The sequence below is a fragment of the Oryzias latipes genome, chromosome 14 (genome assembly GCF_002234675.1).
Source record: "Oryzias latipes chromosome 14, ASM223467v1".
In the NCBI taxonomy this organism is placed as follows: domain Eukaryota; kingdom Metazoa; phylum Chordata; class Actinopteri; order Beloniformes; family Adrianichthyidae; genus Oryzias; species Oryzias latipes.
This window is the reverse complement of record NC_019872.2, coordinates 20,485,791-20,506,856: the sequence shown is the minus strand read 5'-3', so window position 1 is coordinate 20,506,856 and position 21,066 is coordinate 20,485,791. Positions and strand designations below refer to the sequence as shown.

At 40.3% G+C, this 21,066-nt stretch overlaps 1 protein-coding gene across 1 annotated transcript in view; it reads right to left on the bottom strand.

Annotated features, from left to right (window-relative positions):
• The window catches only part of rnf43 (ring finger protein 43), a 98,018-nt gene that overhangs the window by 31,817 nt on the left and 45,135 nt on the right, over positions 1-21,066 (bottom strand). Inside the window, exon 2 of the mRNA XM_023962313.1 lies at positions 8,563-8,676. Coding sequence (XP_023818081.1) covers positions 8,563-8,676 — 114 coding nt within the window. The remainder of the gene's footprint in view (positions 1-8,562; positions 8,677-21,066) is intronic.

The following is a 21,066-nucleotide window of genomic DNA, read 5'->3' as shown; positions in this document are numbered from 1 at the left end:
TATATATGACTATATTTGCCAGACAAATAAAGCAAATCCAGATTTGTAGATTCCCAATGAAAAGATTAATGGTTTACATTTCATCCTTTGACCTTTTTTTCACCTCTAAATGTGTTCTCTAAAAGTCCTATTCTTAATATTTTAAGGTTTTGAAATTGTTATCACATCTAAAACAATTATTATCATTCATTCTACAATCATATTTTTCCCCTATTCACAATCCTGCAGACTCTGGGTGATTTAAAAGAAGCACAGTACATATTTTCTGCACACATCAATGGAGACATGAGTTAAATGCATATAGATATTATCAAGCTGAACCCAAAACCACAGGAAGAACAGCAGTGAGCACAGCTCCTGTTGGTGCAGGGCGGGACTGTGATTCTTCTTGTGTAGGTGGATGAGAGAGCCGCCTGACAAAGGTGGCCATTGTGTGGCTTGATTAAAAACCCTGCAAGTGTTTGATATTTGCATCACCATGAAAAGAACATGGGACAGAAGAATCTGGCTCTGGAAAAATACTTTCACAGTAGGAGCACCATCTGTTTCAGAAAGTGAAAGAAATGAAAGAACGAAGGAGACACGCTAATCAGACAACGAGATCACCAGGAAAAGCTGCAACATTTATCATTTATTTCTTGTGAAATACTTTTTTTTACCTTTTTTTTTTTTTTTTTTTTTTACCATATTTGATTGTTTTCGGTGTATTTGTATTTTTGTTGTAATTCTTTCCAAAACCTGTTTGTATAAATTTAAGTTTGGATTTAATTGAAAAAAGAGGCTTAGACTCAATAAATTGTCAAACTCAATTTAAAGCCCTTTTCTAACTTAACATGTAGTCATGTATCGTATATACTTCTGTTTATGTTCATTTTTTCAGTTTGAAATAAACACATAAATATAAAAAAGAAATGCTGACACAATCTACACAAGGTGGCAGATCAGTGTGTAACAGACAAACTGGCATGGGTTCCATATTACAGTATTACATCTCCATTTTTTGGTACGATATTTAAATAACAAACCTAAATATCACATGAAATCCCTTTATTATTATTAGTGTGAATCAAATTTTTGTTGTAAAAAAAAAAAATTATGATGATTATTGATTGTAACTCTTACATTTAAGGATCAGTATCAAATTTGGTGGAAAAACTAGAAAGACGTCCCAGCAGTTAAGACTGTAGAAATACTTCAGTTTCTTTGCAGCACATTGATGTACAACAATGAGAAAGTCTTTCACCCCCTCTGTGGCATATCATAGAAGTCCTAAAGGAGATGAGAGGCCTGCAAAAGCCAAAGCTTCTGCGATCCTAAATAAGAAGTAAACACAGCCGTTTGTCGTGTCTTGTTTGGGGGATTTTCCAAACATCAAGCTAAAGGCCTCTTCCATGAACGTTCCAGACGTTTAAGGACAATTACATGCCAGTCCAAGAAGAGGTTGTGGATTTTTGGGGATGTTTTGTGCATCCGTCTTTTGGTTGCCTTCAGAATGATGGGCGATCTGTTTCTTTGCAGAGCTGATGAGTGCAGCATAACCCCAAAATAATGATGCTTTTCTGCACAACAACAGCTGTGACAGAACCACTGAAACTGTAATATCTTCAGTTCAACTCTGCAAATAACTCAATCAATTACTAACCTTAAATTTGTCCACATAATCCTACTTTAAATTTGTGTCATTCATAACATGTTTAGTTTTTAAGACATAATCTTAACTGTCTACATCTGCCTTGTCATTCCAGTCTGAGCTGATTTTTATGTTTTTCTTCTGTTTACAAGTAAATCATGGCATTACGAGCGTCTTCAATGACGCCTAAATAAAAGTCTTGTACCAAATAACAGATTTCATCCCCTTCCCAGATGGTTTTTTAACGTTTTAATGCTGTAGACATGATCTGATTCTGGAAACAGCTAAACTCTGATGGTTTCCATGCGAAGGAAAGTTTTATTGCAGGGCTTCAAAAAGTCAATGTCTTTACAAACATATTAATAAAAGGAAAGGCAAAGCCTGCAGGAGTTCATAAATGGAGCTGCAACTGGCAGAAGAACCAGACAGGAGCCCAAATGTACAACTGGTCTTGCTGGGTGTAGCAAAAAAAACAAAAAGAGACTTTTGGACAGAAATCAAAGCAGTTGGTGAAGTCTTTAAACGCTGACGCATTTCAAACCAACTAAAGTGTCCATTGTGTACCTGCTGCTTTTTGCATTTTCTCTCAAAAGCTGAAAAGGGAATCTTTTTCCAGATGTTCTTCCTCTTTGACTTGTCTCCGATGAGCTAGAGCAGTGTTTTTCAACCAGTGTGCCGCGGCACACTACAGATCCGTAAGAGAGGGTCAGGTGTGCTGCAGGAAATGATTCATTTTCCCGGATACAGAACATTTATTGTCACCAGAATATCGTCAAAAAAGGCGCAGGTTTCACACTAAGTAGTTTGCCGGCAACTTTGTGGAGTTCTTCAACATACGTACACCAGATCTCTCAACATCTTCTTGACTTTCACATGGAGGGCAAGAAAAAAAAAGTTTGACGGTAGCTCCGCCCACACGCGGCGGGAGCGTCAGATATCTAAACACACTTTTGGACAAACAGTCCAGCAGCGACTTAGGAGAATGCGGGTTTGATGCACGAATCGGGTTAGATGTGAAAGGACAATTGATTTAAATGAAGCAGGCAGAGGGAGGAAAGAGAAGGGAGCAGGGAGGCAACCACGGCGACACAAGTCTGTGGTGATCTGAACGGATCACGGATCATCCGTGCACCTTGGTACCTTCTTGCGGGATTCGTTGTTTGACTGTGTAAACAGTGAATAAACTAATGAAGCCCAGAGACGTGACTCTGTCCGGCATCAGCACCACTGCATTTAACTACAATTCCCATGATGCATTGGGTTAATGTGACACAACATACGCAAACATCTGTTCTAGCAGTTTGCAAATGTTTGTCATGACAGCAGGAAAACAGTTTATTTTTCCTTCGAGTTTGTGTTGGAGAGCAAAGAAATTCAAGTCAGAGATTCCGGTGTTTGGTCCAAAGTCGTCTTTACAAAAGAAAGAACTGCTTTCTAATAATGTCTGGACTGAAAGACGATTCAATTTCAGACTTTATTCACTCTTGAAAAACTTAAAGTTAAGTTTAAATATAATAACAAATAAAAGAAACAGCAGCATTAAGGTGACGTGCCTGACAGACACATTTATCCAGCATGCTGTGATTATGTATTTGTTAAAAAATTGCTCTTGCACAAACAAAAACAAAAATAAATTAATAGCAGTTTAGAAAGAATGTCATTGTATTTGGTTTTGGTGAGATTGAGCTGAAATTGCATTTTAATAAGCTGGAGGGGGGAAAAACTACCTGGGCAAATTTTGAACTACATTAATAAAATATTATTATAACAAAATATTGCATTTTTTATGAAAAACAGCTGCAGCCTAATACTTCATTCCCCTTAATTATTATTATTTTTTTAAAAAGGAACGTGAGCTCATGCAGGGACCGTACATCAATACAGACTGTAGAGTCCGTCTTTCTTAAAACTTTTTGGTTGCTGGTGTGCCGCTGGATTTTTGTCAAGGAAAAAGTGGACCTTGGCTGAAAAAAGGTTGAAAAACACTGAGCTAGAGACACCGGGCTCAGCCACTGAACAAAAAAGGGAGGTGAATGCAGACTAATCCCGATTTCCTCAGGTTTTGGGTTTTATCCTCTAGAACTAGAAAATGAGATTCGAAACAGACAAAAAAAGAAGAAATCCATTATTTCCCTTTCAGTCTGTTTTAAATCCTCTCAAATAAGCTGCAAACTCTGGACTTAGGATATCAGATGAAGACCTCAGCAGGTTAACCCTATATAAGTAAGTCGTTTTTACTACAATAGCAAACTATGTCAAGAAATTGTGGCTTATATCCTTTTTTTGTAAATAAAGAAAAAATCATATTTTTTAAACTAATGTTATGTTACTTTATCAATGGCAGCCAAGCACAAAATAAACAGCATTATCAGGCATGATGCGACGCTCCACGACCTGCTGCACATTGTGAAAAGGAGCAACGTTTCCAACCTCAATGGAAGGTTCACACTTTTAAAAGCCAAACAGAAAACACAAAACATTTATTTGTTCACTCCTTTTAGAAAAATGCCTCCATTTCCTCTCCCTTTGGACATATTTTTCAGTTGCAGTTTTCTTTTTTAAAAGCTTAAAAGGTAAATATCTCAGTGAACTGCTTTGGTCTTTTTAAAAAAGTCAATGAGAAGGTCTCAGGTTAAAAATAAAAAATCCAAAAATCTTAATATTATAATGAGTTACTTTGGACATTTACTAGCTGTTGATCTCCTTATAGGTTTTTTTTTGTTTTTTTGTTTTTTTGGGTAAAATACGCCGCCCAAATAAAAACAGACAAATCATTTTGGTTCCTTCAATAACTTAATATGGTAACGTAATGGTCACTGGGCCTCTTTACAGTTATTTTCATATTTGAACTAAAAACTCCAGAATCCTATTGTTTGTTTGTTTTCTGTAAAGTGAAAAACTATTTTCCAAAAATCCCCCTTCTAATTCTCAAAAATGTTATTTTGTCATTAGATTCTGGAAAAAAGGTTTTTTTAAGAAGTCATCATTCACACAGTTCAAATATTACACATACTCTGCTGTCAGCTCAAAGTTAAGATGAATCTATGGAAGCACACTTGAAACAATGTGATCCACTAACACACATGCAGTGTGCACACACGCATGGACATGAAAGGCCCCGGCAAAGAAAACAGGATTACTGCACAAGCAGTCCAAAGGCCTTTTCATCTGAGGAGCAGAATCAATAAGACCAGCTCTCTGAGAATGGACAAGTTCAGACACGGGCCAAAGACTCAATCACCGCAGGAGCAGTTTTCACATAATGACTCTGAATTCATGCTGTTTGCCCGAGCTGGAGAGAAAAGAAGTCATCCCAAAAAGTGCAGATTAGAGCGCTTATTCAGAGTCAATTCTGCATGCCGCGGAGTTAACACAAGCGCTCCTGGCAGAAATGCCTTTTCTCCCGGAGTCAAGTGTTGTTCTGGAGCTGAAAACATTTCCAGAGCCTCCGTGTAAACAGACGAGTCAGGCATGGAGCAGACAGATCGCTTCCACAGCAGCACAACACCCTGGCAGAGAAACCCTACGGTCTCTGCTGCCATCGAGGAGAGCATTTTAGGTTTTGGATTTGAGCTTTTGCAAAAAGAAAATCTGGATCTGAAACACAGATTAGAAAAAAACTGGACACTTACAGGATACAACATAACGCCTGTGGACAGTTTTTAAAGACCCACTCCAATGAAAATCCTGTTTTTGGTGTTTTTAACATGTTCTTGTTGCATTTTTCTGAAGATGGAGGACATACTGTAGATCAAGAAAATGAAGCTCAAAATTGAATTTCTGAGTATTTCTTTATTGAAATCATTGCAAATCAAGAGCAGATGAAAAATGCGGTTTGAAAAGGAGCTTCCTGACTTTTTGGTTCTTCTGTTATCAGACACAACCGTGTCAGAAGACCCAAGAAGTCAGTTAATAATACAGACACCATGAACTTGCACAGCACTAATACGAAAAGGAGCTTAATTGTTAAATAGAAAATACACAAGCTCCCTGTGTGGCTCCATTCTAATGCATCCATTTGCAGGCGACTAGATCCATGTTGATTTTGGTTTTCCTTGTCCAAGCTGACATCAAAACTGTCCAGCTGGATAACTCTGATATTGCTCACCATTTTGTTGCATCGGTAATGTTAGGCTGGGGTTGTGAGGGGCTTTAAACTAGCAGGAGAGCGCATAAAGACGTGACGGATATTGGGGGCGTGTTTGCTCAATGTCAATACAGAGGTGAATTTTTTATTAAACTACTGCTGCTCCGCAGAAACTATGTCCTAGACAATGATTCAGTATTTTTTTTATTTTGCCTAAAAACGGCATAATCATAATTAAAAGACCAATGGGAACGCTTTTACAACAGATAAAAAGATGGTCAGAGTGGGACTTTAAGACAAACGTAAGATCAGAGAAGTTCCAACTTGGAAACAATTCAATTGTTTGATCATCTGAAGGCCAACATTCAACCATGACACATATTTTTCACAAGTGGTAAACATTCAAAACTATTGCTGATCTTCCAAGCAGCATCTCTAGTGTCAGACCGTGTAACAAGTGTGTAACAAGATAATGAAGCTCAGAGACGCGAGTCTGTCCGGCATCAACACCACTACGACTCCCATGATGCATTGGGTTCATGTGACGGCGTCACTTACTGCACTGCTGTTAACTGTCATGAAGCACAACCAACGCAACCAACGTTGATGAAATCAGAGACAAACAGTTTAGTTCTTCTTCAAGGTTTGTGTTGGAGAACAGAAGAATCAAAGTCAAAGATTCCAATGTTTGGTCCAAGTAATCTTTCTAATCAGAAGGACAAATTCAATTTCAGCACTTTTAGAAAAACTTGAAGTTCAGTTAAAATATAAGTACAACAAAAATAGCATTAAGGTGAAGTGTCCAACAAACACATTTAACTAAAGTGAAACAGTTTAATCACATAAAAAAGAATAAAACATTTTTGTTGATACAACATTTTTGATTTACACAAAAACAAACACGAACAATACTTCAGCGTGCTCATGTTTTTGTGGCTAGTTAAACTTATAAACATAAATAAAACGTAGGTCTTTTTTGTCTGAAATTCATAAACCATGCTGTGATTACATAATCATTCAAAAATTGCTCATGAACAAACCTTAAAAAGAAGCAGACACTTTCAAGTGCAATATCAGACAGAAACAATTTCCCTTTAACTTAACTGTTACAGCTGAAGGTGGTTTAAGCTGCTGCTGACTCATCAGGTGTTCAGTTGTCTCTTAAGCACACGGCTTTAGTTCTTTTGTCCTAGTAACAAAGAGGGCGGTCATAATGTCCTTTGGTTTTTTTTTTAAGCAAGACCTTTTGTTGATTTCATATTTAATAGCAAGAAGAGGCCCTTAAAGTCCCACTCTTTTGATCTATTTTCTAAGGATTCCCAGTGGTCTTTTAAATATGATTATGCTGTTTTTAGCCAAAATTTAAATAAAAAAGCAGTGTCATTTTAAATGACATAGTTTCTGCAGAGTGGCAGTTGTTCATTAGAAATATACCTTGGAGTTGTGAGTAAAATCATCGCCATGGAGCAGAAGAAATACTTTTCCTCTTTACCTCAATATAACACAAGGACTGAAAAACTGGCTAAGGAGCCGGAACAGGTCAGTGAGTGGATTTCCCTTCAAAAAGCGCAGGAATCCCTAAAAACCAAAGGAACAACAACCAAATTTACTCATTCAAGGTTTAAATGCCACTTTGTTTAGCTTATAGCCTATTCTCAGTCAATGTGGTGCAACGTGAGCCGACTGCGGCCGTCCGAGTATCTATAGATTGGCAGAGTGGGTTGTAGTCAGACTAAACTGTAAACAAGTCCCATAGAGGTGCAGAGGCGAGCCGGCACCGCACACCCCACGCCGTCTGATTCATGCGCTTGAGAAGGCAGGGAGCAATCGTCTCGACAGCTGCGAACTCAATACCCAACAAACTCAGCCGGACCCAGGCTGGGAAAGCCAGGATGCAGGTGGCTGCATTGGAGTTTTTTTGCAGTGCATATTTTCCAAGCAACCACAACAACAATGCAGATCCTTCCACACTCACTCTGGCAGGCAAGGAGCCACGCTCAAGTAGTTGGCTTTTGTTCAAAAGTGCTGTTGCATTGGAGTGGAAAAGGAAGTTTTGTTTACAGGCACAAAACTGTGTTTCCATATAGTCTATCATCCAAAGTATTTTCTGCAGTCCGTCCTGAGTGACAGCCCTCCTCCCCAGGGCTCTAACAGGAGAAGGAGGAGGAGAAGGAGCAGCGTGGGGAGCTATGGGAATGTCTACATCGTCGCCTTGGCAAGCTTCTCCTCGACATGGCTTTAAATTAGGGAAAAAGAAAACACAGGCTAAAAAAAGGCATTCGCCTAACTATATTCCTGCCTGCTAATTTGTCACCACTTGAAAAACAAGTGAAAAATAGCAAGCACTTAAATCACGCTGCTTTAAAGCTGGGGGATGCCAGCCTGTGTGTATGGCAGAGTGCTTAAACACAGGGGAGATGTAGGTCATCTTCGTCACAGTTACACATTCATCTGAACCGCTGCTTTCATATTAGAGGGAGCAGTAATGGAGAACACTGGGAGTCTGGCTCTGGCGGCCTGACTAGGATCTGACCTGTGACAGCTGAAACTCCAAGTTCTTACATCCAGAGCCAGGGCTCTCAGCCACTTGCTACATAGAAGCCGAGTAGTGCCCACCCCCTCCTGCTCCAACCAAAGAGACCTCTGTTCTGAACAAAACATTACGATCCAGCCAGACATTTCCCTCCAAAACCATTTTCTTTTTAATGTCGAAACCCGAGAGCAGAGGAGAGGAGACGGCAGACTAAGACGTTTTATTTGTCTGACGGAGCAAAGGAGAGAAAAGGGCGAGCAGTGCTTATCAGTGCCACATCTGCATGGGTGCGTTTGCGTGTGGGGGGGGTACCTTGTCGAGCAGCGGCAGGCAGCGGGGCACCCTGTGCTCCAGCTTGACGATGGTGATGAAGTCGCCATCTTGTCGCTCATCCTCGCTTGTGTTGCACAGGGACAGAGGGTGATACTGCAAAAACACAACAAAGACTCATCAGTTTTCAGATTCTTCACAAACAAGAGGCAGAATTAGATTCATCCGGCAAACTGATTATTAGTGAGTTTGTAAAGTACTGAAATTTGTATCAATGCTGAAAATGACAACTCAGACTTCATCAACAAAAACAGCATCTGTCAGTGTGTGCCGTAATAGAACTCCTGTTAATAAGTGATAGTTAGTATTTTTACATTTAGACTGACACTTCTAACTCAAGTTGACTAAATGTTTTTTTTTATGAATTTGTAATATATCGATGCAAGAAACTACAAACTTTACATGACAACAGAAAGCCAAGAATGTCAGAAGGATCCAATGTGCAGGGAACAAGGCTTGTTGACGGGAACTACAACATTTGAAAATTACATTTAAACGTAAGCAGAATATAAACAGAACAAATACTAGAAATGAACACAAAAAAGACATGAACATAACATGAACACGACATGAACAAGACACAAACAAAACACAAACAACACATGGACAAGGCATAAACAAGACATGAACATGATATAAACAACACACAAACAAGAAAACATGAACAAGACATGAAGAAGACATGAAAATAACATGAACAATCCATGAACAAGAAAACATGAACAGTACATGAACAAGTAAACATGAACAAGAAATAAACATAACATGAACAAAGCATGAACAAGACATGAACTTAATATGAACAAGACATGAACAAGACACAAACAAAACATGAACAACACATGAACAAGGCATAAACAAGACATGAACAGAAAATGAAATTATGATTATACAGCTCAAGCTGATATGACTGTGACAGGGAAAAAATTCAAAACAGAACAAGACTAAAACAAAGGAATATTATTGAAAAAGTAAGCTGAAGTGTACAACCATTGCAAAAAACTGGCAAAAATGCCTTGGAATTATTTTTCTTTTGACCAAATAAGTTAGTGAAGATATGTCTGCATGTGTGAAATGTGTAAAGTTTTTATATAAACCTGAAATAAAAGAATACTGTTTTAAAATTTAAAGAGGTTGAGAAATAAACTTTTTAAAACAAAAAAAAATAGTATTACTGAAAAAAATCTGGTAAAATAACAAAATAATATTACATTTTTTTAATAAATAACTATCAATCACATACATGGAATTTACCTCCCCTATAAGTCTAAACAAAATGTAGAAAATAGAATTTTCTCTGGCGTGAGATTGTAAACAAAAAAGATCATTTAAGTAGATCAGTCCTCCTTGGAGTTGACAGATCACCCAGAGCTCATCCAAACCCTGATGGGGATGGTCATAGCCACCCATGCCGCTCTAAGTCTTTCCACCCCAATCTGGGCCATTGATGGCCTGGTTTGGCCTGAGCCCCTTCATGTGGCTGTGCGCTGAGCTCACAGGTCCCCCCCTCATCTCACCCAGCGGAAATCCCTAAATTAAAAAGACCCAAGGGCGACATCAACAGCTGTCACCCTGGAGTTGGTGACTGACGTAATGCACTGCAAAGGACTGCTGCGCATCTGTCTGAAGGCTGAACCCGGAGCTGGGAGAACCGTGGTGGGACAGAAAAGAGCCAGGAAAGACAGACAGGAGTTTGTTTTGGAGGCTGTTACCCAAGAATTAGCTGTTGTGTAATAAAGTACATTTGAACTATGTAGAAAAGACTAATAGGAGAATCAAGAAACGTAATAGAAAATAGTTTTGAATAATAACAAAAATCCAATATAAGTGGCACAAAAATGACTAAAAAGCACAGCAATAAGTACTGGTACTCAAAATTTGTTAGAGGCGTTAAAAGCGGCCTTAATCGTCAGAAGAGGAAGTGAAGTTTTGGGCAGCATAAACCCATGGCTTTCCCTGCAGGAGCTGCTGCCAGCTGCACCCACCAATCTGCATTTACAAGGCTAAAATTAGAGGCTTTCAGCTCAACGTGGCCTTTAAGAAAGAAGAATTCTATCTATAAAAGAAAGAGCGCTCACTGACATTTCTTTCCTGGTGCTTGGACTCACTGAGAAACAGCAACAACTTTGAGATTTTACTGTGAAATGCCACTTTGAATCGTCCTGTTAACACAATCCCGTTTGGTTCTCAGCAAGATTATTAAACGTGTTGATGCTCGAGGCGGTGCAATCATACCTAATAAAAGAGATAATAATCCCAAAGCTGAGCCAAGCAGGCTCAGAAGGAGTGGCCGCTTTGACTTTCGGAGGCTATGTGGGCAACCACCTCAACGTTCACACCGTCTATGTTTTGCATTGTTGACTAGATGAAACACTATCTTCTATTTTCGATGCGTGCGCACCACTTCAGTGTCTGCCAGCTCTCTGCATGTGCCACCATCTAGCACTTAAAGGCACGTCCAGGCTGCTCTGTAGACAGCAGGAAAGACCGTCTGCAGCGTCTTTGCTGGCTTTTTGTTTGGCCTTGAAACAGACAAAGCCTGGGAAACCAAATCACGGAGTCTCCATTTCACAGAGACCAGTATGCAAACTTTTCCCCACAGACTGATAAATGCTCACTCCTCTGTCCCGCCTCATCGGTGTAAATCTGTTGCAAAACCGACGGGGACATGTCCCTCGGTTCCTTTGTAGGCACGATTAAAGGCATTCCTTTCCAGCTCAATCAAAGACTACCCCAAAAATATTCCCAAGCCAGGAACCTACCAGCCCCACAAACAAATACACAGGGGAAAAAACAGTAGCTGTGGAAAGAAGTCAATATTTTTTCCCCCTTTCACTTAAGAGGTTCTTCTTTCTTCATCTGCCAATAATCCAAGAGCTTTTATAGTTTAAGCCAGCAGGGAACCAGGCCCAGGCAGCTCTGTCAGTTTGTGTCAGTGGGGGGAGCTCTACTGCTCCATTACCAGCTGTTAAGGTCCCAGGCTGCTGATGACCTGCTGGTTAAAAGGCCGACCACAAAAACAATCGAAATAATGCAGGTGGCTGCAGTGGGAGATGACAGCGATGCATCAGTACGTGGTCCTCCCTTCATCTGATCCAAGTGTAGAAGGAAAGGAAAGGTTCAAAGAAGTTCCGTCAGGAGACTTTGAAACCCTGAAGGGGCATATGACAGTGAGGAAATGAATCAAATTGATCTAATTAGAAAGCAAAAAGTGATGCAGAGTCCAGCATCTGGATTTAAATCCACAGAAATCCTACCAATGACAACTAAAATGTAATTAATTTTTAAGCGTTTTTTTCTGTATAAACCTTTATTTGCGCCATAAACATAGTTAATGGTTCACATATTGGCTTGTGGAGCTAATGGTCATCTTTTAGTTTAAGATTGCACCCATTTTGTGCACTGCTACAAGGTTAAATACAAAATTCAATGATGAATTTTATGAATAAATTCACACTCCGTTGATCCTGATCCTTGATCCTGTGATCTATTGTAAAATCTTTCCCAGTGATCTCTTAATTGTTTCGTCATTTTTAGCCAAAATGAAAAAAATAAAAAACGGTGGCGTTTTCTAGGGCATAGTTTCTGCAGAGCAGCAGTAGTTCATTAGAAATTCGCCTCTGAATTGTAAGCGGGACTGTTAAAGCTGTTAAAATCAGAAAAGGTGTCTCTACATTTGAGTTTTTTTCTGCGACTGATCTGTCAGCCAAAGCACAGCATTCAACCCTGAAAGTGAAGAAAAAAGATTAATCAATGCTAATATAAAGAGCAGGAAAGCTCTTATCTTCAGTTAGTTTTGTGTAAGATCGACATTGCTTCTGTCTAATCAAAGCTTACCGTACTCACCTTGGCAGAACCTTCTACAGTATAGACATGTGTTTGTTTAAAGCTCAGAAAGGTAGCTGCCAAAAGAAGTACTGCATCCGCATTTAAGAACTGAAAGAGATCAGAATATTGTTGCCAGAGTACAGCAATCAGGCCCTCATCGTCTTTGGAGAAATGAGATGGCTTGAGGTAACACGACAGACTCTAACCCTGACCCCATGCTTTACCAAACGCAACCATGGAAATGAATCATTTAGCAAGTCAGGGTTTGCGTAAGAGCGTTGGTTAATGAGTGTAAGCGCAGCTATTAACGCTACAGGCAGCTGGACGTGCAGTTGCTTGCACGTTAGCATATGTGTGCAAGTGTGACCCGCCTGTGGAAAAGTGTGGGGGCGCTAAAAGCCTAGATACTGACCCACAGCCCTTAGTGCCGTAGATGATGCAACAATTCTTCGGATTTAAAGTGAAAATGGCTGCTATGACACCTGCAGGGTAGATGTTCTTTACATGTTGAAACAACAGTGTCATCTGAAGCGTCTCTATCTGCAAATGCAGATAAACAAGAGGGATTAGTGCTTTGCTCCTGTAAAAACAAAAGCTCTGTCTTTTTTTCCCATTCACTTTATTGACAGTGTCAGCCATATCCTGAAACACAATCTTACAATCATTTTCATCAGCCCAGAAATAGCATTTTCTGGAAATGGCAGAACTCCTCAAGCTCAACCCATCAGCTTGACTGAATTAGACATAAAGAAAAAAATGAAGCAGAGGTGAACCGAGTTCTGGCTCTGCAGACGAGGGAAAAACTGTTTGTGTCCTGTTGTTTTTCTCCGGCTACCTCTGCTCACCTTTCCCACTTTTGAGTGTGAGCCGCTTCCCTTGTTTCTATCAGATAACACGAGGCACAAAAGTTCAAGAGGTATGAACTTTGTGCACAGAGGCACGGATCTGGGTACAACCACACCTGTGCTTTGATGAGAGCCGCGGATTTTCATTCAGGCCTGGCAGATTGCCACTGCAAACAACAGGTTCCAAATGAAAACGCAACTGCACATATCTACCTGCAGCGCACGCATTCACGGTGATCTACTACACCGCAAATACGGCTGTGGATTGTTACTTGTCACTAATTAAGATCAACGATCTTAACCACGATTCGTACAATTTCAATCAAATATGTCTGAATGGAAAATAAAAATGAAATGAAAATCAAAATAATATTCATTTAATCACTATCACTTATACATTTATTTAGAACAGGAGATCAGACTAAAAGAAAGAAAGGATACTTATCACTTTAAACTATGTCACTCAAATGTTTCTCTGTCAACTTCCTGGTTAAATTAAGCAGGAAACAAAACATAAACATCACTGTTGCTCTGGATCATTTTACAAGAAATCCTGAAAAGGTTCAGATTTTCCATCCTCAAAGTAAGTTACAGTAGATAGATGACAAGAAGATAATAAAAGAAAAAACAGCAACACCTCAATTAACTGTAACAACTCAAAACACTCACAGTTTTTTTTTAAACTGACAACAGTGTTTCCAACAGACATGTCAGAAACTTTTTTCATCTTTAGAGGAAAATGATCACAAGATTTGTGTAATATTCTTAAATTCAGATTTATCATATTTCTATTCTATTTTTACTTTTTTATTTGAAATGCTTTTTTTTCAGAACTTACTTCTGTAAATGTACGTCAAGTTTTACTTTAAAAAAATTAGAAACTTCTCTGACACTTTTTTCTGAAGCTTTATTTACTTCTAGTGACAGAACCGCATTCGATTTGTTTAGTTTACAAACTAGAAATCTGACATTTCTCTGCATTTTAGAGTAATAATTACCCTGTCTGAATTTTATTTTTACTGCACTCTTCTAGATCTGTAAAGATTGCAAATCAGCAATCTTGGATGTTGCAAATATTTGTACTCGAATACTCTTTACAGCCCTAACCACAGGCAACAAGAAGGACTTTCAGGGTAAACCAAACGAGTCTGCAATACTTCTGAGCAGACAAGCTGAGCAGTGTTGTCAAGATCTGCTTGTATAAAAATGTTTACAAAGGAAGGTGTTTGAATGTAACAAATGATGACAATGAAAGGTTAGAAGACAGAGCTATAAAACATGGAGACGACATCACAGTACGATTGATCAGAAATGAAGTCCAAATCTCAAACACAAACCATTGACCGTAAACAGAAATAATCCAGTCCAAACACTGACCACCTGCAAAGGGTTGCACCATCAGATGAAGCCTCAACGTGAAGTTTATGCACAGGATCTGCGGTCTTCCAAACATCAATACATACGCATTAATATAGAACCCCCACCACTAGAGCTGCTCCATAGGCCTCAGGGCAACAGTGAACTACACATTTAACATGGTTGAACATAAACAACAAGTCAGTGGCTTGGTGACCGCGGTTTGTTAGTGTTTGGGTGATCTCTCTTCGCTGCGTTCACAAGGCCTCCAGGCTTCCTTCAACTCATCACTAGCCGCGGTTACATAGGCAGAATATCTTGATCGGATCAATGGTCGGGTTAAAATTCCCTCGTGCACATGGGATCAGAAAACCTTTTTCCGATTAGAACAAACGTTCCCATGGCTCACACTTTCGGTCGTAATGAATCATTTGGGCATGCGCAGTAGTGTTAAAAAGTCCCGGATGAGGAAGTAGGTCCCGTTCTAAACAAACAGCTGCCACAGACATTTATTTTATGCAGCAGCTCGGTAATATACGAGACGATCTTCCAAACGTGCTTTTATTAATGTCATGAATAGTATGAAGCGCATGTTCGCTCATCGTTTTATTTAATCCGTGTGATCAGTGCTGGAAGAAGGGTTAGGACAGGCTATAAACACAGGCTAACACAGCCTGATGGACAAAATCCAGGACCATGAAACGCAGCAATCTGCATCTTGGCTGCACGTAAATGTCTGGGAATAACATCAGTCTTTATTTTGTCGGGACACAACTGGAAACACAAATCCACGTGATTGTTTGAACGATTCTAAGGACTGAGCGACATTTATTTATTTCTGCTTCCCCAAACTCGCTGCGTGAGCTGGCGGCTCTCCTGAGTCCTGCAGCAGCAAACCCAGAGTGGCGGGACGGCTCGCAGTCTGAATTCTCACACACATAACAAAACAAAAAAAACGCACACGTAACAAAGCATCCTCCTCCCATCAGACACGAAGTTATTAATCCAGCTGTTCTGCTCTGCTCACTCGTGTGCCATTGGACCGAGTGAGCGTCGGGGGGCAAGCGCTCTTTCCCCGCATCACCCTCGTGAGGGGTGTGGGAGAGCCAGCGGGGCGAGAGCCAGCGGGGCGAGAGCCGAGCGGCGCTTTTTCACGGGGGTCGGTCCCGTATGCGCTCCAAAGCTTTCTCTAAGCGAACACCGTCTATGCGTGACGTAAACCAGAGCAGTAGTGACACACGATCGGAATGACCGTTTACATGCTCCACGATCGGATAAACGATCGGTATAACCCACCTATCTCGATCGGAAAGAAATTCTGATCCGAACGAGTCTGATCGGGGCAGAGTATTCCGAACGGCGCGTTTACATGACGCATTTTCTTTCCGATAAGGCGTTCTTTCCGATTACTTTTGCCCATGTAAACGCGGCTACTGGCCTGCAGAGAGGCTAACTCTCTGGTTCTACACCAGCAGTCAAACGTAAAAGTCACACTTCTTGAAGCGTCAACCATTCACGGTTAGGGTCCTGTCACACTCGTAGACAGACAATGGGCAGGACATACCAAAGATTTTCCAGCTACTGTTAGCTTATGCCTTAGTCACAACTGCCCTTACGGGGGCAAACGGGCTGTCTGCAGGCGAAAAAAGGACAAAGTACCTGTACTGGGCATGCAGGTGGCCCGCATGAAGTATCATAAAGTGCCTGTCACCTGTCGTAGCAGGTGACAGGCAGTTGCAAGCACTGCGAAGTGTGCAATGAGAAAATTAGACAAGCTGATTGCAGTTTGTGTAGACATCCTACAGACGTCCCACACTTACTTGCGTATCACCTACACACGGCATCTGTGTGTTAAGAAGTCAGTATGTACACCTGTGTATTAGCATCACCTGTATGTCATAGGTATATGTAACGTACATCATCCTTACAAATTACCACACACATGATAATGGTACGTTCCACTTTTAATGACAACCCTTAAAATGGGAGTACGAGCCTGAAGGGAACTGCAAGACAAACCTGCGCTCCACTTAAGATAGGACCCTCCAGACAACCCAAATTCCCACATCCACCTGTACGGGTCAACCCCAATATAGGTGGATGAGACTAAGGCTTTACGTTTTTATACTGAAACACTTCCACTCTGACTACCGTACATTTGCAAATTCATGAGAAAAAAACACTTCCAAAGTTTTTTCACAATAGATTTCTTCACTTTTATTCCTTCAGACTTGCATACTTCACTCTTTTTCTACCACTCTTCACTCTTTGGTCTACTGGACAGTCCATGAGCATTCACACTGTCACTGAAACGCACCAGAGCTCACTTTGCAAGTTAACTGAACTCCTTAGTTCTGAACAAACTAGAGTTGTATAGTTTGGACCATTCTTCACAGTTCCCTCTTTGAAAAACGAGGACAAACTGATCTATAATCACTCAGCACACAGCATGACAAACCATAATCACTGAGCAGACACAAAAGTAATAAAGTTTTAAAAACGCTGTCAGACATGAAGACAAAAACAGAAAGTTACCATATAATGAAAAACAAGCTGCTTTTATGACGTCGATACTATCAGCTTCAGAGCTAAAAGTGAGAAAATCAGCATGTAAGGAGATAAAAGCCAAAAAGCCACCAATTAGGAACATATGCATCTTATTTGTCCATAAGAAAAACACTTTACATGGCTATTTGATTTATTTAACCAATATTTTCCATCCTGAATATTTCAGGGGTAGAAAAACAAGGAAATGTTGATAAAAATATTTGAGAATCCTATACAACTCCTTTGAGATTTTTTATAAACCAAAGAATTGTTGTCAGAAAAGTACAAAAATATAGTTTTGCGAAAGACAAAAAAAAGGATTGCTCTCACTTCAGTTGGCCACCAGATGTCACCATTTTTTATTAGACTAAAACATCAAAGCTCTGAGTCTTTTCCAGCACAGAAAGCCTTAAATCTCCATCAACTAAATGCTCTCATTTCTCTTGTTCTGGTCTCTCTGTTTCTAATTTGCAAAATTGATTCCTTTTTCTAATCCTCTTCAGTTCTTTAGTGCAGAGTCTTTTTCCAATTGTTCAGCTCTGATTTGAACCTGCAGAAAACAGTAAACACCAACGCTTTAGCTTGCGCTGGGTCAAAACAATCTTCTTCAGCTGTTGCTACAGAGAAAAGATGATACGAACAATTTCCAGTTTGTTAAAGTTTCCAGGTACGTATTTGTGGAAGACAGCATTTGTGAAGCTGAAGCTCCTAGTTCCAATGGCCAAGCACAGTAGCAGAGGTATGATAATGGAGCATGTCGTGCAGCCACAGAACTGAAATTTTATTGTAGTTTTTGATATAACAATAAACCCATCTGTACGCCAAAGTATTCTTGTATCATTTGTATAACCATTTGCATGTGTCCTTCATCATGAGATAAATGTCACACACCAAAAAGACAATATTCATCTGAGTGGGAATTTGAAAATTTGGTTAAGAGTGTGTAGCACACAGATCTGAAGCACAGATAAGAGTCTACAGCACAGCGAGTAAAAAGACAGACCAGGAACCATTTGAAATGCTATTGGCACACAAATACTGTATATGCAAACTTAATGTATTGAAAAATAGTCCTGAAAGCCAAAAGGAAAAACACACTTAGAAAACACTTAGAAAGAAGACTTTCTACTTATTAGTTGCTATGTTTATGTACTTGGTAACACAAACAACCTCCTCTGTATTAATTATGACATCCATCTTCACTTTTACAATTATGACTAAATAATTTCAGGTAAATGTTTGTGCTCGGTTGCCAGGTTGGAGCAGAATAAGTTCATAAAGAAAATGCTCTGAGGCATTCCCATGTTTCCATCTGCACAAAACGAATAGAAACAGGATCAACATCGCCAGCCGACTTTTTAAATATCTTTTGTCGCCACACCTCCTCCAACTAGCATGGGATGTGATTCCAAATCAATCTCGTGTCTTTTTTTTGGGATAGAGGAAATCTTTCACAACCTCTTCACTTTTATTTTTTAATTTAACATGCAAAAGTCATGCATAGGAGAAGACATGTTCTTCTACAATGCGGTCATGGAATATCTGCACACCAATCCAGAGGAAAACTCTTTGGGAATTCTTTTTTCTGCTCAGATGTCACTGTCTGCCGCCATGCTTCCAGTCCACACTGCTGCCCGTCCGGAACCACCTGTGACTGGCGTTGGCAGAAAGGAGTAATAAAGAGCAGACCGTGCAGCTCCACACAATATCTAACGGAGGTAATGTTGAGTTTGTTCCTAATGGGAATTTAACCACGTTAGTCCTTAATGCATTCTTAGCAATAAATAGTCACAGAAATATCTCTGATGTGGCACGCTGCTTGCAACGCACCTTGTAATTGGCTGCACAACAGTTTTTTTCCCACTGCTATATTTCCCTTTGGCAGTGAGGCAGGCGTTAGGCTGTCTGATTTATGGGCCGGAACTCACTGAGAGCTTTTCAAGACAAACCAGCACAGATGTTTGATTCCGGCGTTGAAACAACAGCGATAGAGTTCGTCAGCCAAGCAGGTGAGGAGCGCAGGGGAGAAGGTCTTGCCCTCCCGTGGCGTCTCATACAACTCCTGCTTTCCCAAAAACTTGCCCCACTCCTAGGCATTTCATTCCCAGCTGGGCCCTGTTGTGTTTAAGGCCCAGGGAAGATGTGTGCACATAAGAATGCATGGACAGTATGTCTGAGAGTGTGTGAGTATGTGGGGGTGTGCGCGAGCATGTGTGTGTGCACTAAGTTGGGAACACAGCCAAGTGCAGTAGGCTCTTCATGGAATGCTATGGAAAAATGAGACATAGGAATGCAGACTTTACTGAGCAGTGTAAACAGGCCTGGCGGAGAGAATGCTGCCGTGCTGCTTTGAAGTCGCTCCATCTTCCCTATCATATACACACACACACACATACGAAAGCACGCACACACACTCATCACTTACTGCTGCGTTGATGAACGAGGAAAGCCTAATAAACACAGGGAGCGTGTGCGTTTTCGACCTGCTGCAGCATTCAGCCTGGAACACATGCTTTATTTATTACTGAGACACCAATGCACACACTTCAGCGCACACATTTGCCCAGGCGCATGCCTCCACGGCCGCACACCCACAACCGGGGAGGCTCGCACCTGCTCGGCCTCTGCGAGAACGCCCCTTCTGGGCCGGATGGAAAACAGCGGGCCCGTCTATCTGCCCCCCACCACCCGACCCCACTCAGTCTTCAATATGGCCTTTCAGCGTCTTTGTTGAGAGCACAACTAAGATATCAGGCGAAGAATGTCTCCGGTTTAGACAGTAGACTTGAAGGCACCAAAGCCTGTACCTCAACGTCTGAGCCCGCTGACCGAGGAATCTACTCAAGTGGGCAGGTAAACACTGCTGCCCTTTGGAACACACCAACTCCTACTATCAGCTCAAGTAAGCTGCAGTCTTTTTATCCAAACCAATCTTGAGTCCTTGGTGTGGATAAGGAGCTGACTTTTGGGTCTTCTCGTCAACTTAAATAAGAGCATGTTTGACACTGTTTTTGATCATCCAAGCTTCAGCATGAACTCTGTCTTTTTTTGTTGCATTAATGTTTGTAAAGTTGGAAACATTAACACCTGGACTCTTCCCAGTATGACATGGTTTCCTGGAGCAGTTAGGGCTAAATGGACTGGCCTACCCGGAGCTTCTGAGGGACACGCAGGTGCTGCATGTTTACTTTCCCCGACAGTCTTATCCTGCAGAAGGATTTATCTGGAGCCCTTCTGTTTCTAATCTTTATACCAACACTTTGTGTATCTGAACAGCTCTCTTTGGTCGTTCTTTTGCAATAAATCTGCACCAACTTTGGGTCTAATACAAAAAGCTCAAACATTTTTAATTAAAAAAGATTCTCACAAATTATTTTTGTGTTTCAAGTTTTTTGTGAGTTGCAAAAACAAAAAACATATCTTTGCATGTAAAAAAATAGTCTACACAATTTAGAAAAAGTCTTTATAGGCTATTCAGTACAATTTATGTTAGAATCAAAAATTTGTGTTTTTAACATGTTCTTGTGGTGTTTTCTAAGGAAATTTGTTAAGAAAATGAAACTTAAAATTCCATGTATGAGTATTTCTTGAAATCGTTGTGAAGCAGGAGCAGACAAAAAAAAGCAGTTTGAGAAAGATTGCATTTGTGCCATGAAATTCAAATGGCAGCTCCCTGCTCCAAGCTTTCAGCAACAGGAAGGGGAAGTGTAGAAATGTTTTTAATCGTTTGCTTTTCTTTTTGTGGTTTAAGTTATTCCACAGATGAAATATCTGTCTAAGTATAAACATAAAAGCTAAATGTATTTCCTTTGTCTTTTTATAACCTGTCATTCTGTCACAGTTAAACATTTTAGAGGCTGTTTCATTTTCAAAAGCTTCAGTTTGGAGTGGTATATGTCCTCATTTATCA